Below are 25,066 nucleotides of genomic sequence, written 5' to 3' on the forward strand. Positions count from 1 at the left end.
CTGGACAGTTTATGTGAACTACAAGGTCACCCAGCTTGTTAACAATCTACGGAGCAGAACCACATGCTCCTCACAATAACACTGCTGCTGCTCTGGTGTTTTTCAGATTTGAGGAGAGGTTTTGACCCGACATGACCCCCGAGACACGTCTTGTTTTCGGCACTGCAGCACCTGCCCGTGTCCAATTTTAGCTAAAAGGGCAATTTTAATAACTTCATTACAACTTTCCGCCAGTGTTTGCAATGATTTTACCTCGTGAGTCACGATTTAGATTTGTGATGTGGTGGCATATCAAAAATTACCGGATGAAACCGACTATTACAATACCAGATATGATTGCTCTAATTTCCTGTGGATAGAGCAGAGCTGCTTTTCTGCAATGTTGTGATGGAAGATGGAGCTTATTTGAATCCAGACAAACCTAGTGGGAGTCAAAGTCAGTCTGTGATTCATAATGGAACAGCTCGAGGCAGAAGATTTGTACGACAACAAAGATTAGACACTGCTGTTTTTTTTATTTTTTGTTTGGGATGGAGTTGCTGAAATCACAGATACTGATTAGATCGCCCAGGGCTACGAGAAAATACCAACGGTAGAGTTTGTCAAACAGCAAGGCATCCTTTCTACTGGAAAATTACCCTGTTGCTCACGTATTCATGTGATAATCTGGTAGAGGATGTATCATTTCAGAAATACTTGACCAGCAGGCAAAAATCATTACATACACTTAAATAATATTGGTTATGTGTTGATAGTGTTGAATATCAATGCTTTTATATTGTGGAGGGCTCAACTTCAAATGGAAAAATTTTAAAAAAGTTTTAAAGAAAATACTTTCAGAATAAGATTTTTTTTTTTATAGATATTTTTATTTCATTTTTTACAGACTTTTTGTCACAACAAAGTCAGCAAGAGCATTTTTTTGTGTGTCCATTATATTGTAGCAATTCATTTGAAAGCAACCGAGAGAGGACAGCAACCGTTTCATAGCAGTAAAAGCAGAGGCAGTTTTGACATGCAGCGAAAACAGGCAGGGCTTCTAACCAAAATCCAAGGCAAGGGGAATATTAACGGGCCCCCACCATCCAGTTTTCAACTCCAACTCCCCCCTCCCCTCATTTACCCCTCATTCAGAGCCCCCTCAGTTACAAAATACACAGAGAAGCTGCAACAAAAAAAGATGAATCCTTTGCTCTGAAATCTCACTCTAGGGCTGACAAAATTAACCAATTTCTAAAACTCCTCATCCTATTATTACGTGAATATCGCCTCAAAATAAAAAAGGGATTCAGTAACATATTTTTCAAAATTGCAACATTCAAGTCTTCCTAGTTAGCCAGCATGGTGATTGGTCAAAGAATACACAATATCTTTTTATGCATTACTAACATAATAACCTTTTTTTTTTTTTTTTGTCAAAAAACACCGTTTGATATGTAAGTGATACAGGGCCAAGTAGAAAAGGAAAATATGGACTGGCCTCTGGACCTCTCTCACCAACCATTTCCAAAATTTCAGTATTGGACCGGAGGGACAGTTTGGTCTGTTCAAAAAAAAAAAAAAAAAGAGCAATCAAAGTAGAGGAAGAGGCCACACACAATGAAAGGTTAATATAATGAAACTTTACAACCTTTCTTTCAAACCTACCTAGTATAGTACAGTGTAGTTACTGTTCATGAGATTGAGCCCTGGCCATACAATACTCATAGTGAAGTTGTAAAAAATATTAACACACTAGTCATTACCATTTGATTACTTAACGGTTTTACAGAGACAACTGCAAAATGAGAGGTGTGTGTTTAAGTGCTAAGCTTTTGCATTTACATTATAGAGTTTGATTTCTAGTCTTGCAGTGTTTCAGGATTCCAGGTATGAGAGCGCTCCCCTAATGACGGGTCCCTAAGAGAGACGATAACTGACAAGTCCTTCTGTTAAATGGCTACAAACAGAGGGTAAGAGAAGAGAAAAATCCTATCCCAATAAACTTGGGGGAGAAAAGAAAAAAATAAAAGAAAAAAAATGAAAGGAAAATCACCAGACAGACAAAATGAGCCTCCAACAAACAGACAAAAGCAGTGTTAAGACAGAGGTTGATAAGGGTAAAAGGGGTGAGTCCATCTTCTGTCAGGGGACCACTGCCTCCATCTGTCTGTCCGTTCACCCACCTGTCCAGCCACCTCCCACACCGCTGCGTCTCACTTGAGCAGGGCCTTCATGTGTTCGCTCTCGGCAGCTTCAAAGGCAGTCATGCCGTCCGGTCCTTTCCGGTCCTTGTCAGCACCCTGTGGAGAGAGGAGGACATGAATATTAAATATGCTTAGTGGGTTCGTCCAAGAATTACTCACATCTGGTCAGGGGTTAGAGTGAGGCGCATCCTTTGAGCAAGGTTTTTCTTAATCCCTTGGAAACAAATAGTCACAGCTATTAAGGAGGTGCCAAACTAATTAAAACCTTTTCATACAAATAGGGACACATGTTGTTGACTGATTATGGATGATTTTTTGTGGTCCTTTTATCAGTGTTTGCTGCAGGTTGTTAGCGGCCTGAGTAAACTACAAACCTAAGTAGACTGAACCACTGGAACGATCAGTATCACCCATGGATCATCCAATCTCACTCATAGATAGTTGGATTATTATTGGTGGCATGGTTGCAGATCCTGAGGGGGACGATTTCTGAATTTCTGAAGAACATAATTTGTCCCCCCCAATAAAAATAACCCTGAATTACTCAAAATTGAACAAATGTATTTTTAGACTTCACATTTTAAATTCACATCTAAAAGAAATGATTGAAATGGTGGAACAAATAATGTTTGACAAATATACGTATTTCAGACTCCACATTCCATCTCTGGTCTCCTCCACTACAATGCAAATGAATGGGTAGTTTCTTACAAAGACATCAGCAGGCTTTAAAAAAAACGACCCCCTCAATCTTAGGGCTTCATATTTTGATATTCATCCATATCAATTAATCATGCATAAAGTCCCACACATTGGGAGAAAAGTAAGATGGTGAGAAGAAGTGGGGATCTGGGAGGGTCCTTCTTGAACAGCTTCCCTGGTATTTTACTAAAACAAAGTGAAACTTCTGTCACTTCTATTTTCTGACAATTCAGTCACTGAGCACTCGGCCTGTCAGCCTATCTTTATCCAGACGGCACATGCAAAACAAAGTAACAGACGGGCGAGGCACAAATCCATTTGAGCTCTGGGGGATGACAGAGTGAATGTGAAAGAGATGGGAGTGGACGCAATCATTTGGATTACTAAGGACAAAGAAGAAACGTTTAAAAAAAAGAAAAAGAAAAAATAAAGGGATCAGACAGGGAACGTGTTGAATGCACATGTAGTGACAACAGATTTAATGGGTGACGGAGGAGTTGAGGGGCATGTAGTGGAGAAACGTCCCTTTGTTTGGCCTGCCAACTTTAGCCTCTTAGCAAAGGGCTTACAGAGCCAAGGCAGAGAGAGTCTATTGTTGCATGGAGAAGCAGGGCATCAAAAACAATGTGACCCAGTTCAAGTGCCCCGCAGTGCGAGGATGGTTGTCTGGGTGCAAATTCCATGCCACGGGAGCAGCCGAGCGCATCTCAAGCAGGAGAGATTTACCAGGGCTGAGCGGGTAACCCGTCAGATCTACATCTCTAATTGGTCAGGAGACGACAGACAAAAAGTTTGGAGCGGGTTTTTGTCAATTCATAACATGCTTCGCATCTCTGAGACGTGTGCACCTGTCAACAGTCTGGTTATGCTCGAGCCATGTTGTGTAACGTTTTTTAACCCTGATGACTCTGCCGATCCAAGTCCCTGAGTGTTTTAAACTTCCTGGAGTCTCCCCTGAAAGATCTGCATATCGTTTCCAAACATCAGGTGTTCTGTAAGTAGTCTGAGTCTGCCAAGAGCGCTCGTAAATCTCAACAAACATCCTTGTGTGGCAGAGATTCAAATCCAGGAAAAATGAGCACAGTGTGAAACGTAAGGCAAGCTTTGGAGCTCACGTCTTCAAACTTGAGATAAAAATAAATGATCGTCCTCTCTTATTTTATCTGCAAATGCACAGAGGGTTCCTTCAGTGTAATTCATCTTGTCAGATACAGGTCAGGTTCTCCGGGAGGAAAAACCTGAATCCTTCTCCTTCTTCTGATAATGTTTTAATGTTTCTCTGATATGAACTATTGTTCTCTTTAGTCCGTACAAACACGGCTCGATCAAAGCATCAATAGTAATAAAGTATTTGTTGTGTCAGTTTAACTTTTCAAGCAGCTGCTGACGCGCCCGGATCAGGTATATGATAACCAATCATGGAGCTCTCTGCTCCACTGCATACAAGGGGAAAAGGGGAGAAGACGGGAAGACAGAACGTAGCCTCCACCCTTCGTCTTCGTCTTCTTCGTCTTGGTGCTCTGGGGAAGTCATTAGTAGCTGGTTCAAGACCAGACCAGGTAGTAGTCCACTCTGCAGGCCTCATTTAGAAGGCAGGGAGCAGCATTACACCTTGACTTTAGCCCTTTCAACATCAATAAAGTGTCTGTATGGGAGCCAACAAGTCATCCATCTGACAAACACAATTATATACAGTGGGTATAGTCCTACTTCTGAAGTAAAATAGTCTCATAATGATCATTCCCTTATGGTCATCACTCTTACGGTCCCCCCTAAAAAAAAAAAAAAGTAGTGTAGGTGGGGGCAACACATAGATTCTCCCAGTGGGCATTTATGGCAGAGTTACAATAATAGCTCTGGCTCTTCCTCCTGCCTGTTACTGCCTCTCAGGATCCACCGTGAAATCCCCAATGGCCGTCCAGCTCAGTGGCATCCTCCTGACACCACTTACAGTAATGAGCTTTCTCCAACTTGAATAATGACCCCTTATGAACGCCTCACTGTCCAAACATTATCCAGTCAACGAGAAGCCAGTGGCCAAGTGAGAGACAGCCTAATGAATAAGAATAGACTCCTGGGGTGTCTCTCCAGTCAAACTTAGATGCATCATCATCCTGGATTATGGAGCCATACAAAGCAGCATTGGGTCAGTAATGTAATGCCGCTGACCTGCCAACTGTCCATTAAGTTTTCATTACACCATCGCTGAATGGAACTGAAAGGTCTCCCATGCTAAGTCTTCAAATATTGGGCCAGAACATCACTCCACATCTATTTGAAATGCACTGCTCCGATCGGACTATTGACCCGCTGGCAGCAGTCAAACATTACTACCGACCCGTTAGAGGGCAAATTCTATCTACGCCAACGAGATTGTGCATTGGAGCGGGCTGTCGGCTAGGGTTCTGGCTGAAATGGAGAAACCTGCTTCTGTAAAAGTCATCTAGGCCGACTGGAGTTTGAAAGTTGCAAGGCTCTTTTGCTTACAGTTGCCAAAATGATTCAGCATCAATTGTAATAATTCAGTCTCCAAGCAAAAAACATTCTGATAATTTACAGTTACAGCTTCACAATTAAAGATTTGATGTTTTCTTTCTTACGGGTAGTAGTAAGAGCTGAGTATATTGTGTTTTGGAGCTCCTAGAAGTTACACTGGGTAATATCTTTTATTATTTTCTGATGTATACACGTATCAAGAAATCAATAAAAAAATATATTATTCTGCAGATTTGCCATGTGGAAAGAATCAGAGCTCTTACGGCTGCACTTTGTATTGTGTTGAAAGTAGTTTATTTGAACAATCCCTGCACAAAAGACAAATTAAATTTGTGAAAGTTTGTTTTTTTAATATTGCCTTTGTGTGAGAGGTACAAAGTTTCTATACTACACAACTGGAATCTCGTTTTAATCACCATTCGTATCACTTTGAACAACTTTTCTAAAGCAAAAGTGCTACTTTCCTGATCTTAGTTATTTGTGTAGCATTATCCAGACAAGACAATGTACCGAAGCTACGGCTACAGGAGCACAAAACAAAACACGGGGGGATTTAAGTTAAGTTGGCAAAGTCCAAGGGATGATGGTGATGACACCTTTGAGGCTGTTTTATTTTTGAATTTGTGCTTGTGGACAAAAAAGGGGCCTCTGCCTCTAGTGTATGAAGAACACACAATAATAGGGAGGAAACCTAACAGGGTCAGGTTGAAAAGAAAAAGGCAACAAATGGGAACTGACTTGGCAAAAAAAAAGCTGCATTTCTTCCCCAGTCAATGATACACACAGTTCCTCATAGAAGAAAAGGGTGTGTGTGTATTCATGTGTGTATGTGTATGCCCATGTGTGCCCTTTTATTGTTGATTTAAAATTAACTGGCCAGCCTCTCCGGGCTGCAGTCAGCACTCTTGGCCAGGATTGTGCGGCTGGGTCACCTACTGGGGTTAAAATGGCCTTTTTCGTAATTCATCGCCAACAACAGCATCTCGTGGCGTCTGGGGAACGGTCGGTCCATGTGAGGAGGGAACCTGTGGGTTGGTTCATATCTTCACCTCCCACTATAATCCCTGTTGAGATGAGCTACGGCTGCATATGATACCACAAACAAAGGCTTTTTTTAGGAGAGGGGTCCCCATAAGGGGCTTAAATGTTTCTATTGCACAGACTGTACTTGCACAGCTGCCAGTTTCAGGTGTGGAGCAGCCTCTGGCTTTCAGGAGGACGCAGTGTGGCGATAGACACTGTAGCTAAGAAATAGAGAAAAAACATTGCAAGCCATTGCGTTTATTTATTAATGTTCTTTAAAAAGGACAGGATACTGGTTTTCATTGTGGTGCGACAGCGACATGTGACGATGAGATATTAAAAACTTGCGGATGTCAAAACGGGTCATTTGGCAGATTGCCTAGATGTGACTTTGAACTTCAGCCTACATTTCCTAATTTTTGGTAGAGCTGCATCCAAAGTGAGGCTGAGGCGTTACCACCAATTAAATGTATTTATTACTTATAGACAACAGCTGATCACTTCTGGTGCTTTTCCACTAGCGCAGTACGGCACGGCTCTACTCAGATTTTTTGCTTTTCCACTAGTACCTGGTACTTTTTTGCCCTCAGCCCTGGTTCCAAGTGAACCGAAGCGATACCAAATGTGACATCAGCTGACTGCCTTCCACTGATTGGCCAGAGTGTCGTCGAGTGCGACTTCCGACACGAGAATCAAACCCGCTAAATTTAAAAACACACCAACAACAGTGACCACTGATCTGTACTGAGACTGTTGTTATTCTTTCATGCGAGTTAAATGACTTCACGCTGTGGTCCGTAATCGAAGTGCAGACGAGTGAGTTTGGAGCTGACGAGAGGGTCGAAAAAAAGAGAGAGAGACGACGACCCCCGCTGTGGAGGAACTATGAAGAACTCAGTTGTAACGGAAAAGCACCTAAACCAAGCCGTGCTGTGACTGTGTAGTGGAAAAGCGGCATTACAGACCAAAGACTAAAGACGAAGCCCAAACAAGCAGCATCAGAACAATTAAAATGCCCAAACTACCAAGAACTTACCAAGTAGTAAAATTATTATTATCATTTTTTTTCTTATTGGCACTGGCTGCTTCCTTCAGTTTATCTTTGAGCCAACAGTCCTGACGGCCAGCTGAGTGCAGCGGGCCAGCTGCTGGCTGATAGATGCGTGGGGCTGGGGCCAGTGGCTGTGGGGGATTAATGCAGCCGATGCCAACAGGAATAAGTAAACAGTGGAGTACCACGCAAGTGTCTCTCAAAAACCTACTACCGGGTGTTTCCCGTACATAGACCACTATTTCCTTTTTAAAACGTCTGCTTCAGAGAGCATTGGAAAAACTGGGAACTGATTGAAAACTCTGGCCCGAGTGGTACGGAGATTATAAAGAAGAAGAAGAAGAAAAAAAAAAACCGACTCTACTCGGTGGTGTGGCTGAGCTTGTAAATGCCTCCTCCCCTCTTCCATTACTTTCGTTGAGCCAAGATGATGCTACCGTGAAACAACTCTGTAGAGGAGCTTTCATTTACCCTGCCTCATTTAGCCTGGCTGGGAACAAGACAGCTGCTTACTCACCCTCGTCCCTCAAATATCTCTCTCTCTCTCCGTCTCGCCTGCTCGTATACACATCTCGGCTTGCAGCAGACTTCCACTGTAAAGAATGCGAGCGAGCAGAAACTCAGTGACATCATGCTGCTCCTTTAAGCCGAAGGCGGTTTTCTCACTGTGGTGCTGACCTTGTGACATTTACTACGTTTCAACCAAGAGTGAAAAACTAACTTGGTATTTTTAGCGCAGGATGTGCAACCTGAAATATTTGATTGACAGGCCAAGCAACAGATATGAAATCATTAATAATGTCAAGAAAGATTTTCAGCTGAAACTCCCCCCCCCCAAAAAAAACCTTCTTACATCTTAAATGTTTAATGACTGCAGGGTGCCAGACATAGAAACATAACTGTAGGAGGTGGTGAAAGACGACCTATTGTGGCCATCCTCTGTGTGACATTCACTGTCCGCGGGGGCATCAGTTCCACTGCAGTCTGACTCATTTTGGCCACAGAGAAACAAAACTCCACCACCGGACGAGCAGGTGATCTGTCATGTAGGTGTGTGCACTTGTGGGGTCAAACACTGACAGACTGTGCTGGAACTGCACTGGTGTGTTTTCTCCTGCTCTGCTGGATGAGGCTGATCCGATCGGACGTTTATTATGATATGCTTGTTATTCAGTTGTATTACAAGTCAGCTGCGTTGCTTCTCTGCTCACAGCAGTGCCTGTGTGTCCATGTGAGTCTATCTGACAGGATGTAAGTTGTTGTGTTACCACGTGCAAACCACAACAGCAGACTCCACCAGAGGGACGGATACTGGCCCTCCATTATATACGTTCCCCTCAACTGCTGCTCTGATGATATTGGTTGAGAGTGCAGACGAACACATCGATTCAAAATCTCCCATAGGTGTTGAGATCCGGCTGACGGGAGGTCATCACTTTTTCTTACTAATCAAACCATTCGCTGACCCCTTTGTAACCTGTGGTTGGGGGCACTGTTATCCTTGAAGAGATCACTCCCACCAGGATAGAAATAATTCATCACCCGGAACAACTTTGTGTGGATGTGCAGTGGCCCTTCCCTCTGAGTGGACTCAAAACAGAGCAGCAAAACGCAGCCCAAAGCGTCACACAGCCCCCGTCAGTGCAGAGGTCTCATCCGACCACATTTCTGTGGTTTTTGCACCACTGAACTCAAATGTTTTGCCTTTGCCAAAGATTTAGATGTCACTTTAGTCACTGTTGCTACTGCTGATTCTCCTACCTCCAGGCCCCAGCGATGCTTATATCTTCTTTTCCTTTTGATACAAACACAGTTCTATCGGGCTCTATTGCAGGGTTTATCGCTGCCACAGTGCACAATTGGATGTTTAATTCTTAAATTGTACCGTGCGCTGCACATTCGTCATGTCTCTCCACTTGTTTACTCGGGTTTTTCCCTTCACTTTGTCACCTGCGCGCCGTTCCAGAGCTCAACAACAGGAGGATGGTGCAGAGATTTACATGGAAGACCCATGAATGACAGTGCTCAAAAAACACAAACACAAAAACAAGTGAACAGCAGCGATACTGAGTGAACGAACGGCGTATGAACATTCCAGCACGGCCTCCACACGACTGTGTTAAAGGACCTATTGTCCAGTGAGTTACCTCATCAGCACTCGCGGAGCCTCTCTGACACATTAACATGCACCGATGGGTGAAGGACACCGGGGCAGATGCATGTATGTATGAATGAATGAATGAATGAATGAATGAACGCATGCATGCTGGAATCAGAGTACCAACCTTTTCTAGCAGGACCTTGACACAGGAGACGTGACCCTCATAACAGGCGGCGAGCAGTGGAGTTAACCCGTGTTTGTCGGAAGCCTGTGGGGAGAGCGAAAGGCATGAGTGGCAGACAAAAGAAATAAAAAAAGAGGGAGATAAGCTCATATTAGTGGAGGAACATCCATCCTTTAAAAAAAAAAATATATATATATATATATATATATATATATATATATATATATAAGAAAAAACCTGCGGTGAGAGAAGTTTAACTTACTCTCTTATCGTATCCAGAAATTAAGTGAAAGCACACTGCGCTTACACACTACATTTATCGCTCCATGTTCCTGTTATCAACAGAGAACTGCGTAAACAAAGCCAGACAAAGATCTATTTTTCAAGCAAGTTTTACTTTACATTGGATGTTGTGTGTGTGTTTAGCCGATCTAACATGCATCTTGCTAATGTGGCTGCCTGGAAGTAAATCGTTTCTCCGATGTTGGCTTCGCCCCCTTAATGGCCAAACATGTTCGAAGTGTTTCAAAGATTCATGCTGCTCTGCACAAACAATTCTACAGGTTATTGAACAGGCACACAAGACCTTTGGGGAAAAAAAAAAAAAAAAAAGCTGGAAATTACAGAGGAGCTCCATCCAAATCACAGAAGTTAATACTGATGGATGAGTAAGTGCCCTAGTGAATGGATACAGATCAATCTACTACAACAATAGCAGACTAACAGACTATTCAGGCTCAGGGTGTCAGTCAGGCTAAGTGTGAGGTCTTGCCATCCCAGAAAAAGCACATGAAAACTGGTTTTTAACAGAGAGCCTGCTTTAGTTTAAACAAATTGATAGCAGTCCGATAACATCAACACTTTGACAAAGGGCGAAGGCGGTCCGTGTGTGTGTGTGGGGCTGCAGATACAGATGCTGTTTGCAGCCCTGGACAGCAGGCAAATTAATGCAAAAAGAAAGCGCTGTGGGTGTCGTGGCTCTTACATTGACATCAGCGCCCTGAGAAATGAGGAACTCCACCACATCTGTTTGCCCGTTGTCGGCGGCGTAGTGCAGAGGCTTCCTTCCACCGTCCAGGGTCCGGTTCGCATCCTCGGCCTGGGAGGAGAGAGAGAACCACAGCACATTTATAACAGAGCTGAAAGAAATAAACTCCATGCTGGTACAGGACGTCACTGTGCGTTAAAGGGGAGATCCGAGAAGTCCCTTTTACTTCAAAACTGGAGCAATCTCTGTTGCTTCATGTTCCCGATGAAACTTAGTGTCAGACCATTACGTGCACACCAGCCCTTCCCCTTCACTTCCCTACTGAGGTGCTGTTAAAGCTCAGACTGTCAACCTTGCAGTCAGGAGAAAAGACAGACACACTCATGCACTACCACCTTTTGTAATCCCCTTACCACACACACACACACACACACACACACACAGGAGTGTGTACCTCTACTGATAATACCCAGTAGGAGATGCATCAATCACAGTGGTGGCTGTCAGTTTTAACTTTCCTATAAACTGTACATGATTAAATTATTAACTGCATGAAGATTAAAGATAGGGTTGGAGATCCTGGGAAAACGGATTTAGCAGGCTGCAGAACACGCAACAAGGTAGAAGGTATCGCGCTCGCGCAATATCACCAATGTAATTGTTAATGTGAGCGACGCAGCTTTCCGCGGTACAGTCGTGTGTCACTGTGCAGCGTCACTAACCTCTCCAGATTTTTCTCGTGGCTCATTCATGTGAAAGAAAACAACTAATACAGTGCTTCCCCAACAGTCACCCCCGCCTACCAACGGGACCCCCACCCAGCAATTCAAGTTGTATTTTTTTTAAATCCACCATTTAGCCTCATGTTTATTTTAATCTAAAGGATCTATATACATTTAATGCGTTGCTATTGTTTCATTAGGCTACATTCATTAAAATACATTTCTCCTCTTCTCTGCGACTGATGCCGAGTGGCCGCGCTCCGTGCATTTGGTTTCCTTTTTTCCCGTGCATGTCTGCGTTGCACCATTAAGTTTCATACACTCCAGCCATTCTTGCCTTGTTGCCTTACAATGATAGGAACCTCAGTCAGTACTAAATGTGCTTTTTTTTATCTGAAGCAAATATTGTCTGTTACCTTTATCTTCTTCTCAGAGTACATCAGAATGCTTCATTTACTTGTTAAAATCACAGCATTTTTCTGGGGGGGGGGTGGGGGGGAGAAAATAAAAAAAGTGAGTTTGGAGCTGACGAGAGCTGACGACCCCTACAGGGGTTTAGTTACTCACCCTTTTCAACCCTTCTGAGTTTGCAGGTATGCATCTTCAGGTATATATGCACCTGTAGCTCCCTTCTTTCACTTTTGTGAAAAAGCATTTTCCGTAATTAATTAGTTGCAATCGGAGTGTGAAGAGGATTTCAAACAATTTCATAAGGAATGTTCCAGAATAGGATCTCCAACCCTACCTTTATGATTTCTGGGGAAAAAAACCCCACCATTAATTAGTTCAGGAAACTGTCCTTCATAGGAGAATATAGAGTAGAAGTTGCAGAGAGGCCCTAAAGGATACAGGTATATCTTGTTACACAAGACCCTCTTGTTAAACCACCTGAGCTGGGGATGACAGAGCTACCTTGGCTACCTGGTTGCCCTAGAGCCTCTAATAGAAAATGTAATACAGCTGAGATGCCAATCAAAGGAAAGAATGGGAAATCAGTAGACTGAGAGACACTGTGTGCTGTTAATACAATACTGAACAGACACGGATTTTTACAAGTATTAATATGACACAGTTTAAATATTGACCTTCTCTAGTCCTAGACAGTACATTATGGTTAATAATACACATTTCTGAACACATCTACTCTGACTTCAGCTCTTTAGTGATTAATTATGGCTGAATTACTGTTATGTACCATGGCTAAAGGACACATTAAAGGAAATACAGTACACTAGCATTTATGTTGTGTACACTTTGTCTCTATTGACTGTCACTGTAAATGACTCAACAGAAATTTAATTATTTGCAAACATCAGCAAATATTCTTTATTCTGTCCTCGTTTCCTTTTTCCTGCGTTAGAATCTATGTGACCATATGCACACTACTAGCACCTGTTCGTGTCTGTAACTGCACCACTGACGGCCTCCGATTGCCACTCTCTCACTTGTATGCACAAACTATACTGAAGGTCAAGTACAACACTCTGAGGACGATTCATTTTACACCCGTTCCCGCTGAAACCATTAGCAATGATGGATGTTGAACCTCGACCTCCTCTAATAGTGTTTAAATGCAGCCTCCAATGGCTGATGAAATTCAAATACTTTTCATTTGCGCTGTAGAACAGGGAGAGTTCACCGCAGTTGTTTATACCCAGACTTGTGTAGGTAATGAAATGATTATGAGTTACAATAAAACCATCAGAAATGAGAAAACACTGCTTGCGGATGGAAAAATTAATCCATAATAATAAGTACATTTGGAGAATCTCAAATGCAAGAGTCGAACTGTAATCACGACCTTTGATATATTATGTGTAATGATGGATTATAAATCAGATGATACCAATACAAAAGTTGGCCCTAACATGCAAGCGTATCTTGTACCTGGGCCAAAAATGATCAAGTATCAAACTATCAAGTTTTCTAGTCAAGTTTGAACAAGATAGTTCTGGTTTTTACATAGATGTCAACAGGCGGGGAACTATAGACCTATAAAAAAAAAACAAAAAAAACAATCGCTGCACTTAGAAAGTTGCTTACGACTCCAAATCTGTCTGTGGATAAAGTGTGTGTGCTTTGAATTAACTGATAAGCACGTGAGTGACGAGGGAAGTGGATTAAACTGGTTGAGTTTTGACACTTAATACCCATTAAAACGTGATACTACTGGAAACTCTGAGTCTGCAGGGGTTTAAGCGTTTGACCATTCAGCAACAAACTTAAAGCAGATAACAGCGGCACAGCCGTTTCGGCTAATGCTGTGTTCAAGGCAGGCTTTTGAAACCGTAAGTTACAGCTTCAAGTCACAACTACGACTTGGTAGCGTTCCAGGTAACCCGTAGCTCGTGTTTTTACCGTCCTGTTGTCTGTGAAAGTTCCCTATAACGGCCACTCGTAACTTCCGACCCGTGAACTCGTACCAGATCGAACTGGTATGACTTCACAGGAAGGAAAAACACAAAGTACGAGTTTCCTTGAACGCACCATGAGTTAGCAGCCCCCGCCCTTGTCAGGCATCAATTGGTCCTCGTGCTACGTCACCACATTCACGCGCATCCCTTGGCTGCACACACAGCCCTTCATGCCGTTCTCTCCCCTCATTGGATAACACTTGTATCCCACAAGGAAAATTTTCTCCTCGGGTTACAGCAGAGCAGAGTGACGGAGAGACTCGTGTTTAGGCTGAAATACTTCATGTAAGTGATTGCTGACGGAAAATAGGACTATTTAGGACTTATATTAACAAAAACATTCCACTGATATCTGCTTTAAGGGAACAACTGACTATTGATTGACGAGTCTGATTACAAACTGACATATTCTTCGTGTAGTTCAAAACTTAAACTGGGGAGTAGCCTACTTTACACATGGGTGCAAAATAATAAAAGTGAATTGTGATTAAATCATTAACGTATTCAGCTGCTGTAAAGTCCTCAGGTCAGGGCTCCAGACTGCCCCTAAATGGAGGCATTTTGTCACTAAAATTAGTAAATTTTTCATCCACTTGCACATGTGCAACAAGTAAATTTGCCTCTCTTTTTTTAAACACTGGTGAAACATGGAAGTGGTGACTCAAAGAAGCTGGAATCTGTCATTACAGGTGGCAGGCCAACGTATGTGAGGAAAATGAAATGTGAATATTTGCTTTGCAAGTCGATTTACAGTGTGTGCCCCTAAATTTTCTGCGTGTGCCCCCCAAAAATTATATCAGGGCCACTGTGCTCCTAGTAAAAAAAAAAAAGTTAGTTTTAAGTCCTGCCTCAGGTATTGAGCTAAAAGTATGGTTATTTATGGTGAATGGGTGAATAAGAGTTGTGATATGCAATCAAGATTAGACAGCTGTTGTTTATAAGCCAGTATGATAAGTATGACGCTATTGTGAGTACAAGCAAAAATGGCCTCCTTCAGCAAAAGGCAAGCACAGGAGCTTTTAATCTTTCCACAAGAAGACAGTGACACTTCAGGCTCTGTGGTGAAATCAGGCCTCGCAGCCACTTATGTGGACAGGGAAAGAGGTTTTATATCTTATTTTTCTCTCTCTAGTCTCCATCAAACATATAATACAGGCTGGGATGAGATGTTCCGCTAGATTTGCTGGAGCCGAGCCTCCAGCTGAGAAGACCCCCGCCCACCAACCCTAACCAGACAGACAGACAGAGCCGGAGACTGGGCCCACCCGGTGTGGTGGGTTAGCTCGGTAGCATTTAGCTACACTGATCTGACAATGCGCTTGCAAAAAAAACAAACACACAAAAACTCGCCTTTGTAATAACACACATTGTCATATACCATAATAAACAACTATTGTCACCGCTGGTGCTGACATAACAATGGACTCAGCTGTGTGTGTGTGCGCCCCACGTACCAGCTGATGCTATTGTTGTTAGCTGACCAACAGGTTGCTCTCTGCGGATAGAGGTTAAATATGTTTGGTAATAAAAAAAAACACCACGCTAATAATATGCAATACAAATGATGAATCAAGGCCGGAGCAGCAGAGACAGTTAGCATGACAGCCAGTCAGTCAGCCTCTACGTTACCTGTTCTCCAGGTGAGAGTAGCACTGCTACAATGCTAACTGTGCTAAGTAGGCGTTTCTTTTGGCTTTGTTAGATAATTAAACGCTAATAAACCGAGATACGTCGGCCCTGTAATGAAATGAAACGTCTTAAACGCTCAGTTAATGCGCCATAAACGCTGTTAATAATACTAATCAATAACCCCCAGATATCTATTTGATGTTACATTGCCTCAAACTCCAGTCACCGTTAGCTAGTTGAGCTAAACCGCCACTTGTCAAGTAAAAATTGTTGCACACAACTCGCTCGGTAAGTTAACCGGTCAAATCAGGGCTGTCCTTACCGTCTTCACTTTGCCTTTCACCTCTTCCAGGTCTCCGTTTTTCAAAGCCCACATCAGCTCTTTATCTCCCATCTTTATCTGTGTGTTTTTCTTCCCCCGGTGCTGCCTGCTTCCTCCCTGTTGCTGTGCTGCAGCAGCAAAAAGCAGTTGTCAAGTTGGATGCTAATGCTAAGAGCCGGAGCTGCTGTGGGAAAAAAAACTCTCTCTGCCGACAGCTCGACTGAATACAACGCTGCTGTAACACTTCAGGAAGCGATTTTAGTGGGATTTGCCGAATAATTGGGATCCGCTGGGGGCAAAAATAGCTTCAAAAGAAGTTCTGAAAGGCAAAGTAACAGATAGGGATCCGCCTTTTTGCGAGCCAGAAGTGTTTCCGATGCCGTTACCCGGAAATCAACGTTTAAGTGGGGGGAAAAGCTTGACGTTGCGTTTGGGGACCTACGGTGAAAACGAGTTGTTTCCACACTGGCTATAGCCTACTTTTACATTCACAAATCTAAATTTTCAGGAAAGAAGCAGCAGAAACCACATTTTCTGGAACTGCCTGCATATGTTAAACAATATATCTCCATTATATGTGATTGTGAAAATAAAAAAGCTGTTAAAACATGTGATCTTTGTAAGCTTTACAAAATATTCATTGAATAACTGTTTTCTCTTATTCTCTCTCTCTCTCTTTGTTTATGATTGTATGTTTTTGTATTAATGTTGCGTACACTTATCCTTGTTTGTATTCATCAGTGTCGTGTGCCTACTCCTGTGTTGTTGCCAATAAAGCAGGGAGAACAAAAGAGTTGTTTCCACACTTTCACTGATTCTTATTGCAAAATCTCATGCGACACAAAATGTACTGTAATAAACTCCCTTCACAGAGTTAATGGTTATTAATGGTTTAACTGTTTATTTTACAGTTATTATCATTTTAAACGTCTATGCCATGAACGGTTGGTGGCTAATTGCTGACAGCGATGGAAATTCCTACCCTTATATGGGTCTTGAGTGCACCATTGCATTTCATTGTCAAAACAATGTCCAAAGCACTTTATTATCACCACATCAGTCCTCCAGTTCTGCTTTCCAGGGCACACCCAACGAGATAGTGCAAACTTTTTTTTATTTTCTTTCCTGTTCTTCACTGCCCAGTGCCCGGGGACATAACAACAAACACTGTGCATAAAATTCAGCACAATCAGAGACATTATGGTAATCATAACAATGAAATAAATTCCTTTACATAAGAAAAACATATAAGTTGCATTATATAAAGATGCTATATTTGTTTTACGGTAGGTCTAAAGGTAATAGCTGCAAAAGATACGGCAAACCATATTGACCGTAGTGACTTTACATGCCACATGCTTTACATGTCTGCTTGAGTCACACCACAGTAACACAGCTTCATGTGTATTTAAATAGCTGTGACCAAGGAGGTTTTAATGTTTGGTACACTTGAGTCACACACTTCCTTTTTTTATTTAGCTGGCTGTTAGGCTTGTGCAATAGCAATTTCACATTCACACAAGCGGAAATGCCTTTTCTTTAGACACCTGTCGAGTGCTATTTTAATCACTTGGATTTTCAAATTTTATCACAAAGCGTTTTTATTATTTATCGTTTTCTTCAAAAACTGACGTAAAACACTCCGAACCAAGTCAGAAGAAATACAGACAGAGAGAATAAATAAATGCATTAGGCTATAATCACCAGACTATGTCTCTATGAAAAATGTCATGATACATTTTCGGATTTAATCAAACATCAATTAATTCAAATAAAATCTAAGTTATTGATTTAGCACGTGAAAATGAAATGACATTTTATTGTTGTTTAGTCAATCTAAAGCCATGAGATGCTACAGAGCATGACAGCTGAGAGATTTGATTCAATAATTATTTCATGTTCATGCAAGCCTTGTGGATAAATCAATTTTTTTGTATCAGATGACCTGTGTGTAAGCCCTTTGACAGCCGATCCCACTGTAACACTGTTAACCAAGACAATGAATATGTTCATCCCCTGAGGCCGAACCTGCACTTTGACCCGGAGCAAAGATCAATGAAGTACTCCTGTCCATGCATATGTATGAGAGGATGAGTGGTCCTTATGACTGATGATGTTTTAGCTGAGTGTGGCTTGTGCATCATTATTTTCAAGGCACTTGGGGGAGAAACCATATCATTCAATACGTCACTTGTTGGAATCAATCCGCACTTTTCAGGGCCGGCCCCATTTGTCGGACGCCATTTGAAGAACTCCTCAATCAGCTCCTGATAAATAGTGAACGAGCTGTGGAGAGACAACATGACAGCGAGAGGGGGAGGGGGGGAGAAGAAACAATCATTACCCCACCCTTGATCTGAGGATCAAGGGCGGAACAAACAAGTTCAAAGCCATATAACAGCTGTTTATTTTTATTTTTATTATTTTTTTGGTGCCATAAGAGCCCCCCACATCTGCTCTTCACATGATTTCCCTTTGCAGTAACCTCATTCCCCCCAATGAGACCGACTGTATACATCCCTCCCCTTGTGAAATATAGGTGATGACAATAGTGTTGTCACGCTATCATTACATGAAATCAGCAGCCCCTTGGAAAAACCAATCTGTCCAGAGGATGAAGAAGGACAATAAAACATGCCATTTCAAGCAAATCCAATATGGCAGTATGATGAGAATAAAAAACGCCACTAATGAGATTCAGCCACTCTCCCATCGCTCCTCATATAGCTCCCCCTTTTACAACACCCCACCCACCCTCCCCCCTGCCTGCAGACACCTCTCATCCCCCTCACATACATATTATAGACTGAGCAACTGAAGCACAGGTATTAAAACTCTTTTATGTGCTCGTAATAAACTGTCCTTCTCGTGTATATTGAAGATTTTACACCCAAATGGTAATGCGGACACAGATGATTACTGCTCAGGTTTCCTCTGCTTGTTATGCTAATGTGACATAGTATATGGCTGAAGAGACTCCCAGAATGGGTAATAGCAGGTACGTATGGGGCTTAAATCAATTGCGGTGCGACTATTCATGCCTGTAGTAATGATGTCCGCATACTAATTTACTCTAGGCATCGTAGAAGTTACGACTTTAGTGACATATTCTAATATTGCAAAAGTAAGCACCTCTTATGTGAGTGAATGGCACAATGGATTTTTTTGTTTGTGTTTTTTTTTTTTTTAATGCAGTGAGTGAAAGTTTTCCGCCTGACAGAAATGTTGAAGTAATTCTATCCACAGGCATGACAGCATGGCACCTCCATTTTTCAGTCTATTAGCAGCGCCCAGGCAGCAGAACTACACTATGCTACTGTGTCCATTAATATGTCCAGGAGGGGCTCGACTCAAACACACACACACACACACACACACACACACATACACACATATACTCACACACACTCACACGCTCGCTCTACACCCCGAGCTATTCAAAACATGTCCACATTACAGCACATTCAGCTCTTACAGATGATGCTATGAGAATAAAAAAAGGGATATAATTAACCTCTGCAGTGAGTCAATTAGATAATATTTTCACATCGACCAATTAAAATCATTTCATGAGAATTATAATTGATGCGTTACAGGTGCAGTGGTACATTTTAGGCATGGGTGAGAATTACAAGTTTTTCCAAGAGAGACTTTGCGAGACCTTTAATGAGCGCAGATTTTTAACTAGTGATACTTTATTTAAACATTCAGAGACTTTGGGACTTCATGTTTTCACTTCACTTCACACGACACTAAGGGCAATACTGTACTTCTTAGTATGCTACATTACACTTACCTGACAGCTGTAAGCATTAATTACTTTGCAGATCAAAACACATAATGAGCTCATAAAATCTGATGCTTTATTTTAGATGAATATAGCCAGCAGTATGCGGAGTCAACGGACCAGCTATAGCTACGCTATTAAAATAACTGCTCAGAGGAAAACGGCAGCGCCCACATGTGACACCGTTTCTGCTGCTCAAGTTGAAGGCTGCAGGCTCAGACAACTCATGCACAATTAAAGTTAATGTAAGAAAAAGCTAAGTAACCATAACTTTCCTTATCTGCTGTTTGGTGCCAGATAGGCAGCAACACTATTACCGTATTTCTTTAAGCTAAAAACAACACCCTGCTCCTGCTTAAAGTTTGAGCTGTGATAATTAAAACCAGACTATAAAACAGCTCAATGATATAGAAGATGCTGAAGTGAGATGATTATTCTCCGTGGATTTATCCTTTCACACTAACCATTGTTTTCGATGCTTTTGGTCCATTGCATTGGATCCATATACATAGTTTGACACATTGTTGTTATTAATAATAACTGCTAAGCATTAGTTAGGCATCATTAAACACTTGATTCATCATTTATAAGGCGTTATTCTACAGATACTAATTAGTGTGTATCTATAATGATCATATTTTAATACTTAATAAAGTTATTATTATTAGATCATTCTTGAAGTGCAAGTAAATGAATAATAAACTATATAAATTCATGCTACACCTACATACAGTGATTTAGACATGTGGTAATCATGTGTTAACAGATGTTTTATTAAAGACGAGAGTTAAACATTTCACTAGTGTAATATTTATAAAGTTACCATATAGTACTGAAACCAGAATCTTTAAATGCGGCATTTTAGGCTAATTATTTATAATATTGATAGTCTTTGCATTTCAGCACAAATCCTGCATGAAATCCTCATAGTCAGTTGTTATCACTTTGCAATATTAAAGTTTCGATTTTTTCAAATGAAAACTCATTGGCACTGATTTTTATTTTTATTCTACTTCTTCTTTTATACTACTTCTTCTATTTCTACTTTTTCAAACAGCTTGAGGCAGTCGCTTGGTTCACCATGTCAGAGTATGAAGTTTTGAAAAGAGACACATACATATTCTCAGTGAGAGTCTGTGAGTGTGCGGAGCAGCACTGGTGACAGCTGAGTGGTGAAGTACGCCACCTGTGGAGTCACGTGTGAGTCAGTAGATGTCTATCACACACACACAAAGCAAAAAACAGACAAAAGCATTGAAAGCAAAAAACAACAATACAATTATATAAAAAAGCTGCTTTCATGTCAACAACTGTAAAGTCTTTGAATGTGAAAGATGACAAAGTTGCTTGAAACCCAATCAAATCTGTATAAAAACCCACACAAATAATCTCCCACAAGTAAAACACAAAGTTATGCGAGGAATGTCACTCAATCAATACAGAAAAGGCTGAACAGAAAACATCGACAACATATTTTAAACAAAACTTTCTGACACAAAAAACCATAAAAACTCATCATCAAAGTCATACATTTCTAAAGTTTTTGGTTGAAAACAATTGAAGTGAATTAAGTTACAGTTACAGCTAAAATACATCAGAAGGAGTCCAGTGATAATTAATATCATAATTAATATTGTTGCTAATTACTTCCTCAAAGGTCCCATATTGCATATATACAGTATATATACTTCCATGTCTTTGTTTGATTATAAAGCAGGTCTACATTCAACATTACTACAGTAAAAGTATCAAAGCCTTTTCCTTTAACTCGCCGTGACTCTGTGTCTGAGCTTTGTGTTGCGTCACTGCTTTAATGCAAAAGCACCGTCACCAAGTTAGGGATGAAAGCAATCTCTGCAACTCACAGTAACGCGGCAGCCGTGATTGATTTAGGCCTCCAACCTCTCAATCACATGTGGCCTGTTGTAGTCAGATATTACGCACGGAAGAAAATCTGGTTTCTAAACTGGGAATGTATTATGTTAGAGAAAAAGGGGTGAGCATCATCTGGTTTTCTCGACTTCACGATTTGAAAACTTTTGATAAAGAAAGCACAACCACTTCTGTTTCTGATGAATTTATAGAGCGGGAATATAAAAAAAAATGCAGTTTGGAAAAGTAATAAAAACTGGTAACTGCGGGAGAGCGTATTATACTTTGAGGGCATGCGGGCGGGGGGGACAGTGGTAAATAATTTTCCATCCAATACACCCATAAGCTATGGAGTGCAACCTCGAGAGAAATTAAATCTGTCAATGCCTGCAATGCAGAGATAAAGGAATATGACTTCACGAGGCAATGGGCAGTTAATGCTTGATTGTCGCTAACATATAACCAGTGTAGGTTTGTACGGCTGAACCGAGCAGCACCTGAGGAAAAGTTGAAGTTGAAAAGCAGCTCTCACATAAACTGCAGTAACCGATGCTCTGGAAAAACGGGCTGCCTTAGAAAGTAAACACACAAACAGTTGATTGAAAGATCTCAAAAGGAGGCCCTAAGCCATCTGGGTCGTTTTTTCAACGAATCAACACCATTAATGTTTAATTCTCTGAATATCCTCACCTGGCAGGCATGTGCGCTGATCTATGTGAGGCCGACCTGAGCTGAGCGCGGCCTCTGTGGGCAGACGCGCCATGCGAAGCCTTCCTCTAGAGGTCAGGCCGTGGATACAGACTGCCATAATGGGAAAGTGTGGGCAAGAGGAAATAAGCGAGGCACAAAACAGGACCTGTCTTCAAGCAGAGGAGCACCGACTGAACCGCATTCATGTCTTCGCTGCGAGCGTGGGCTTTGAGGCATTCGCCGTGTGAACGACACAACAGACACTGTGGATGGATCTCTAAACAACATTCACTTGTGTTTTCGCGGAGTCCGCAATGAAGTTGCTTATCAGGAGAGACCGGGGTTATCGCTGTAATTCTTACAACCTCTAATAAATCGCGCTGAATCACCCCCCTGGCTTTTCCCATTGTCCGCCCGTATCACCCTCCATCATCTGGCCCCTCACTTCCATCAGGCGATGCTGTCTCCCACCATCCATCACTCAGAAGGTGTTGTCCACTACTGGCTGCCCCCCCCCCCTCTGACTGGCCCTGACTGGGGGCCTGTGGTTTCTGTTGTAGATGTGAGTCCTGATAGGATGTGACAACTTTATTAGGCACAAATCAGGCAGGCCGCAGTTTCATTCTCTGCAGGATGTGTGAGCGATGTGCGCCTCGAGCTCTGCTTCTCGTCACGGGTGGGATTCTCTCTCTCTCTCTCCCTTTCCTTCTTTCTCTTCTTATCTATCTCTTCTTATTCAAAGCCTCTGGGCCTTTCTCCGTCATTGGCTGCCACCCACCCACCCACCACCACCACCACCATCACCACCACCCTTCTTCGCCATCTACTACAGGAACCTTTAGGGGATGTATCCGAGCTCGGACCGTTGATCCTGTCATTGGTGAATACCGTCACGAAAACGTCAACACGTGTCAGTCGTTAGCTCCGAGTCATCATCCAGTCACGTGACGTAGCTCGTCAACCTGCACACACACACCATAGCCTATACTGCACGTATAAAACCAGAGCTCTGCTGCTGAGAGCTCACCGTGAAATACTTACTTACTCCTAATAAATTCTTTTGGCTGTCAAGGATGAGGAGGAATAAATCTGAAGGCAGTGAAAACATGATGAGTACAAGGATAAATAATGATTTTTCCATATCTCCAGTATGTGCCATTTATGTCAGGTTAGATGATTTATTCCAGCACAGCAGAGAAAGGGAGAAATCCCCTTGTCAGTATGTCACAGCAGTGGGTTAAACAGAGGGAATCCTGAGGCGATTAACACAGGCATGATCCCAAAGCTCCTGACTTGAGAGAAAAAAATGGAAATCATCCAATTTCTCTGAGAAAAGTTTAAGCAAATTGAACAGTGTTCTGGACAGAGAGGAAAGGATTTGGCGCATAAACATTTTCTCTGCACTTCAGCAGCATTCACTCCGGCTTTGTTAACAGTTCATCCCCCCTGGGGGGAGTGGAGATCAAGGAAGAGAGACATGAGGACAGAAGGCATGGACAATTTCCATAAGTCCTCTCTTCTCTTCGCATATATTCAAGTGAAAGTGTATTGTCTGAAAACAGGCGAGTGATAAGTCCTTTATTTATTTTTTTTACAGTTACAGTGCTGGCATGTTCTATTTTCAGATGTTGACAGATGTTAGCTCGGCTTGTCGATTTCAGCTAGAGTGGATGAGAAAGAAAGAAAGAAAGAAAGAAAGAAAGAAAGAAAGAAAGAAAGAAAGAAAGAAAAAAAAACACCCCAACAATAACTCTGTTCTACAAGGAAAATTCATTGCCAATAAACACCAAGTCTGCAGCGAATCTTGGAAGAGATTTACCACAGCGCTCCAGGATTTGTAATGCTGCCCTGGGGGACGGAGCACGTTTCCCCGTGCACTGCCTCCTTCGCTGCAGAAGATGAACTACTTTAAAAAAGACACACAACTAAAGAGAGATCAGTGATTGAGAAAACAACCGCACATGACGTGTTTTTGCCTCCTCAGAAAAGAAAATCGAGTCTGTGCCTTAGCAGATTTCCTGACTTTAAACCGCTCCACTTATCAGCGGTTTAATCGGCAGCGAGAGGAAATACAAGCAATTTTGAGTTTCCCCTCTTTTCATGCTTCCTAAAACAGGCCCCCATTATGTATGAGTAAACAGCAGATTGATGCAGTCCATAAATGAGAAATGAAACGCAGTTCATCCCAAACTCTGCATCATCGATGTGTTATGTCTCTTCAGGGGATGTGAAGGGATTCATTTATTCTTTTGTTTTCAAAGGCTGCAGCTTCATTTTGACAATAATATCAGATACAGTACATGCTCCTTTTTTTTTGTTTGGGACGAAAAACTAATTTATGAATATTATCACTTTCTCTAATCTGGTCAGGATATTAGAAATGCTGAGGAGGAGTATTGTGGATGTTTCACCTCCGACCTTCACTTTGTCATCAGGCCCAGCTGTCACTTTTCAAGGTGACCCATGTTGAATTCTGCTCTGCTGATTCGGCAGTGATTCACCAATCCACAGATAGATGATGATGAAGGCACAATGAATGCGATAAGGGGAAATGATTAGTTAGATAAGGACCATTACTTTTGAAGACCATGAATAAAAAAGAGAGTCTGTCTTATTAAAAAAATAAAACACCTTTCTCAACATCTCTTCCCTCTCCTGTATCTCTGCAGAGATAACTAAACATAAACCAGATTACACAGAGGAGCCTTAATGAGCTGCTAGTGTGGCATCCTCAGAAGATGTTTGCTCTTGTACTGTAGATATTAACATCTGTGTGTTGCGATTGTCGGGGGAGGGGCCTGTAGATGGGTATCTGGGTGTGCAAATCAATGTTCCTCCCTTTACGAGGAAGCGCAAGGGTGGATGTGTGTGTGTGTGTGTGAGAGAGCAGAAGTGTGCA

General features: G+C 41.9%; 1 protein-coding gene across 2 annotated transcripts; it reads right to left on the reverse strand.

Annotated features, from left to right (window-relative positions):
• Positions 1 to 882: 882 nt before the first annotated feature.
• On the reverse strand, positions 883 to 16,196 carry mtpn (myotrophin). 2 transcript variants are annotated; one of them, XM_085769046.1, is made up of 5 exons: positions 15,819 to 16,196; positions 10,729 to 10,842; positions 9,744 to 9,827; positions 2,166 to 2,282; positions 883 to 1,543 (listed from the first exon to the last, which is right to left on the reverse strand). In XM_085769046.1, the coding sequence occupies exons 1-4, from the start codon at positions 15,888 to 15,890 to the stop codon at positions 2,196 to 2,198; spliced, it is 357 nt and encodes a 118-aa protein (XP_085625172.1). In that variant the 5' UTR covers positions 15,891 to 16,196; the 3' UTR covers positions 883 to 1,543; positions 2,166 to 2,195. The 2 variants fall into 2 exon arrangements, with proteins under 2 accessions (XP_085625172.1, XP_085625171.1); XM_085769045.1 differs by lacking the exon at positions 883 to 1,543 and having other exon boundaries at positions 1,554 to 2,282.
• Positions 16,197 to 25,066: the final 8,870 nt, after the last annotated feature.

This window comes from Trachurus japonicus, chromosome 23 (assembly GCF_045865225.1).
Source record: "Trachurus japonicus isolate A0001 chromosome 23, Traja_1.0".
NCBI classification, from domain to species: domain Eukaryota; kingdom Metazoa; phylum Chordata; class Actinopteri; order Carangiformes; family Carangidae; genus Trachurus; species Trachurus japonicus.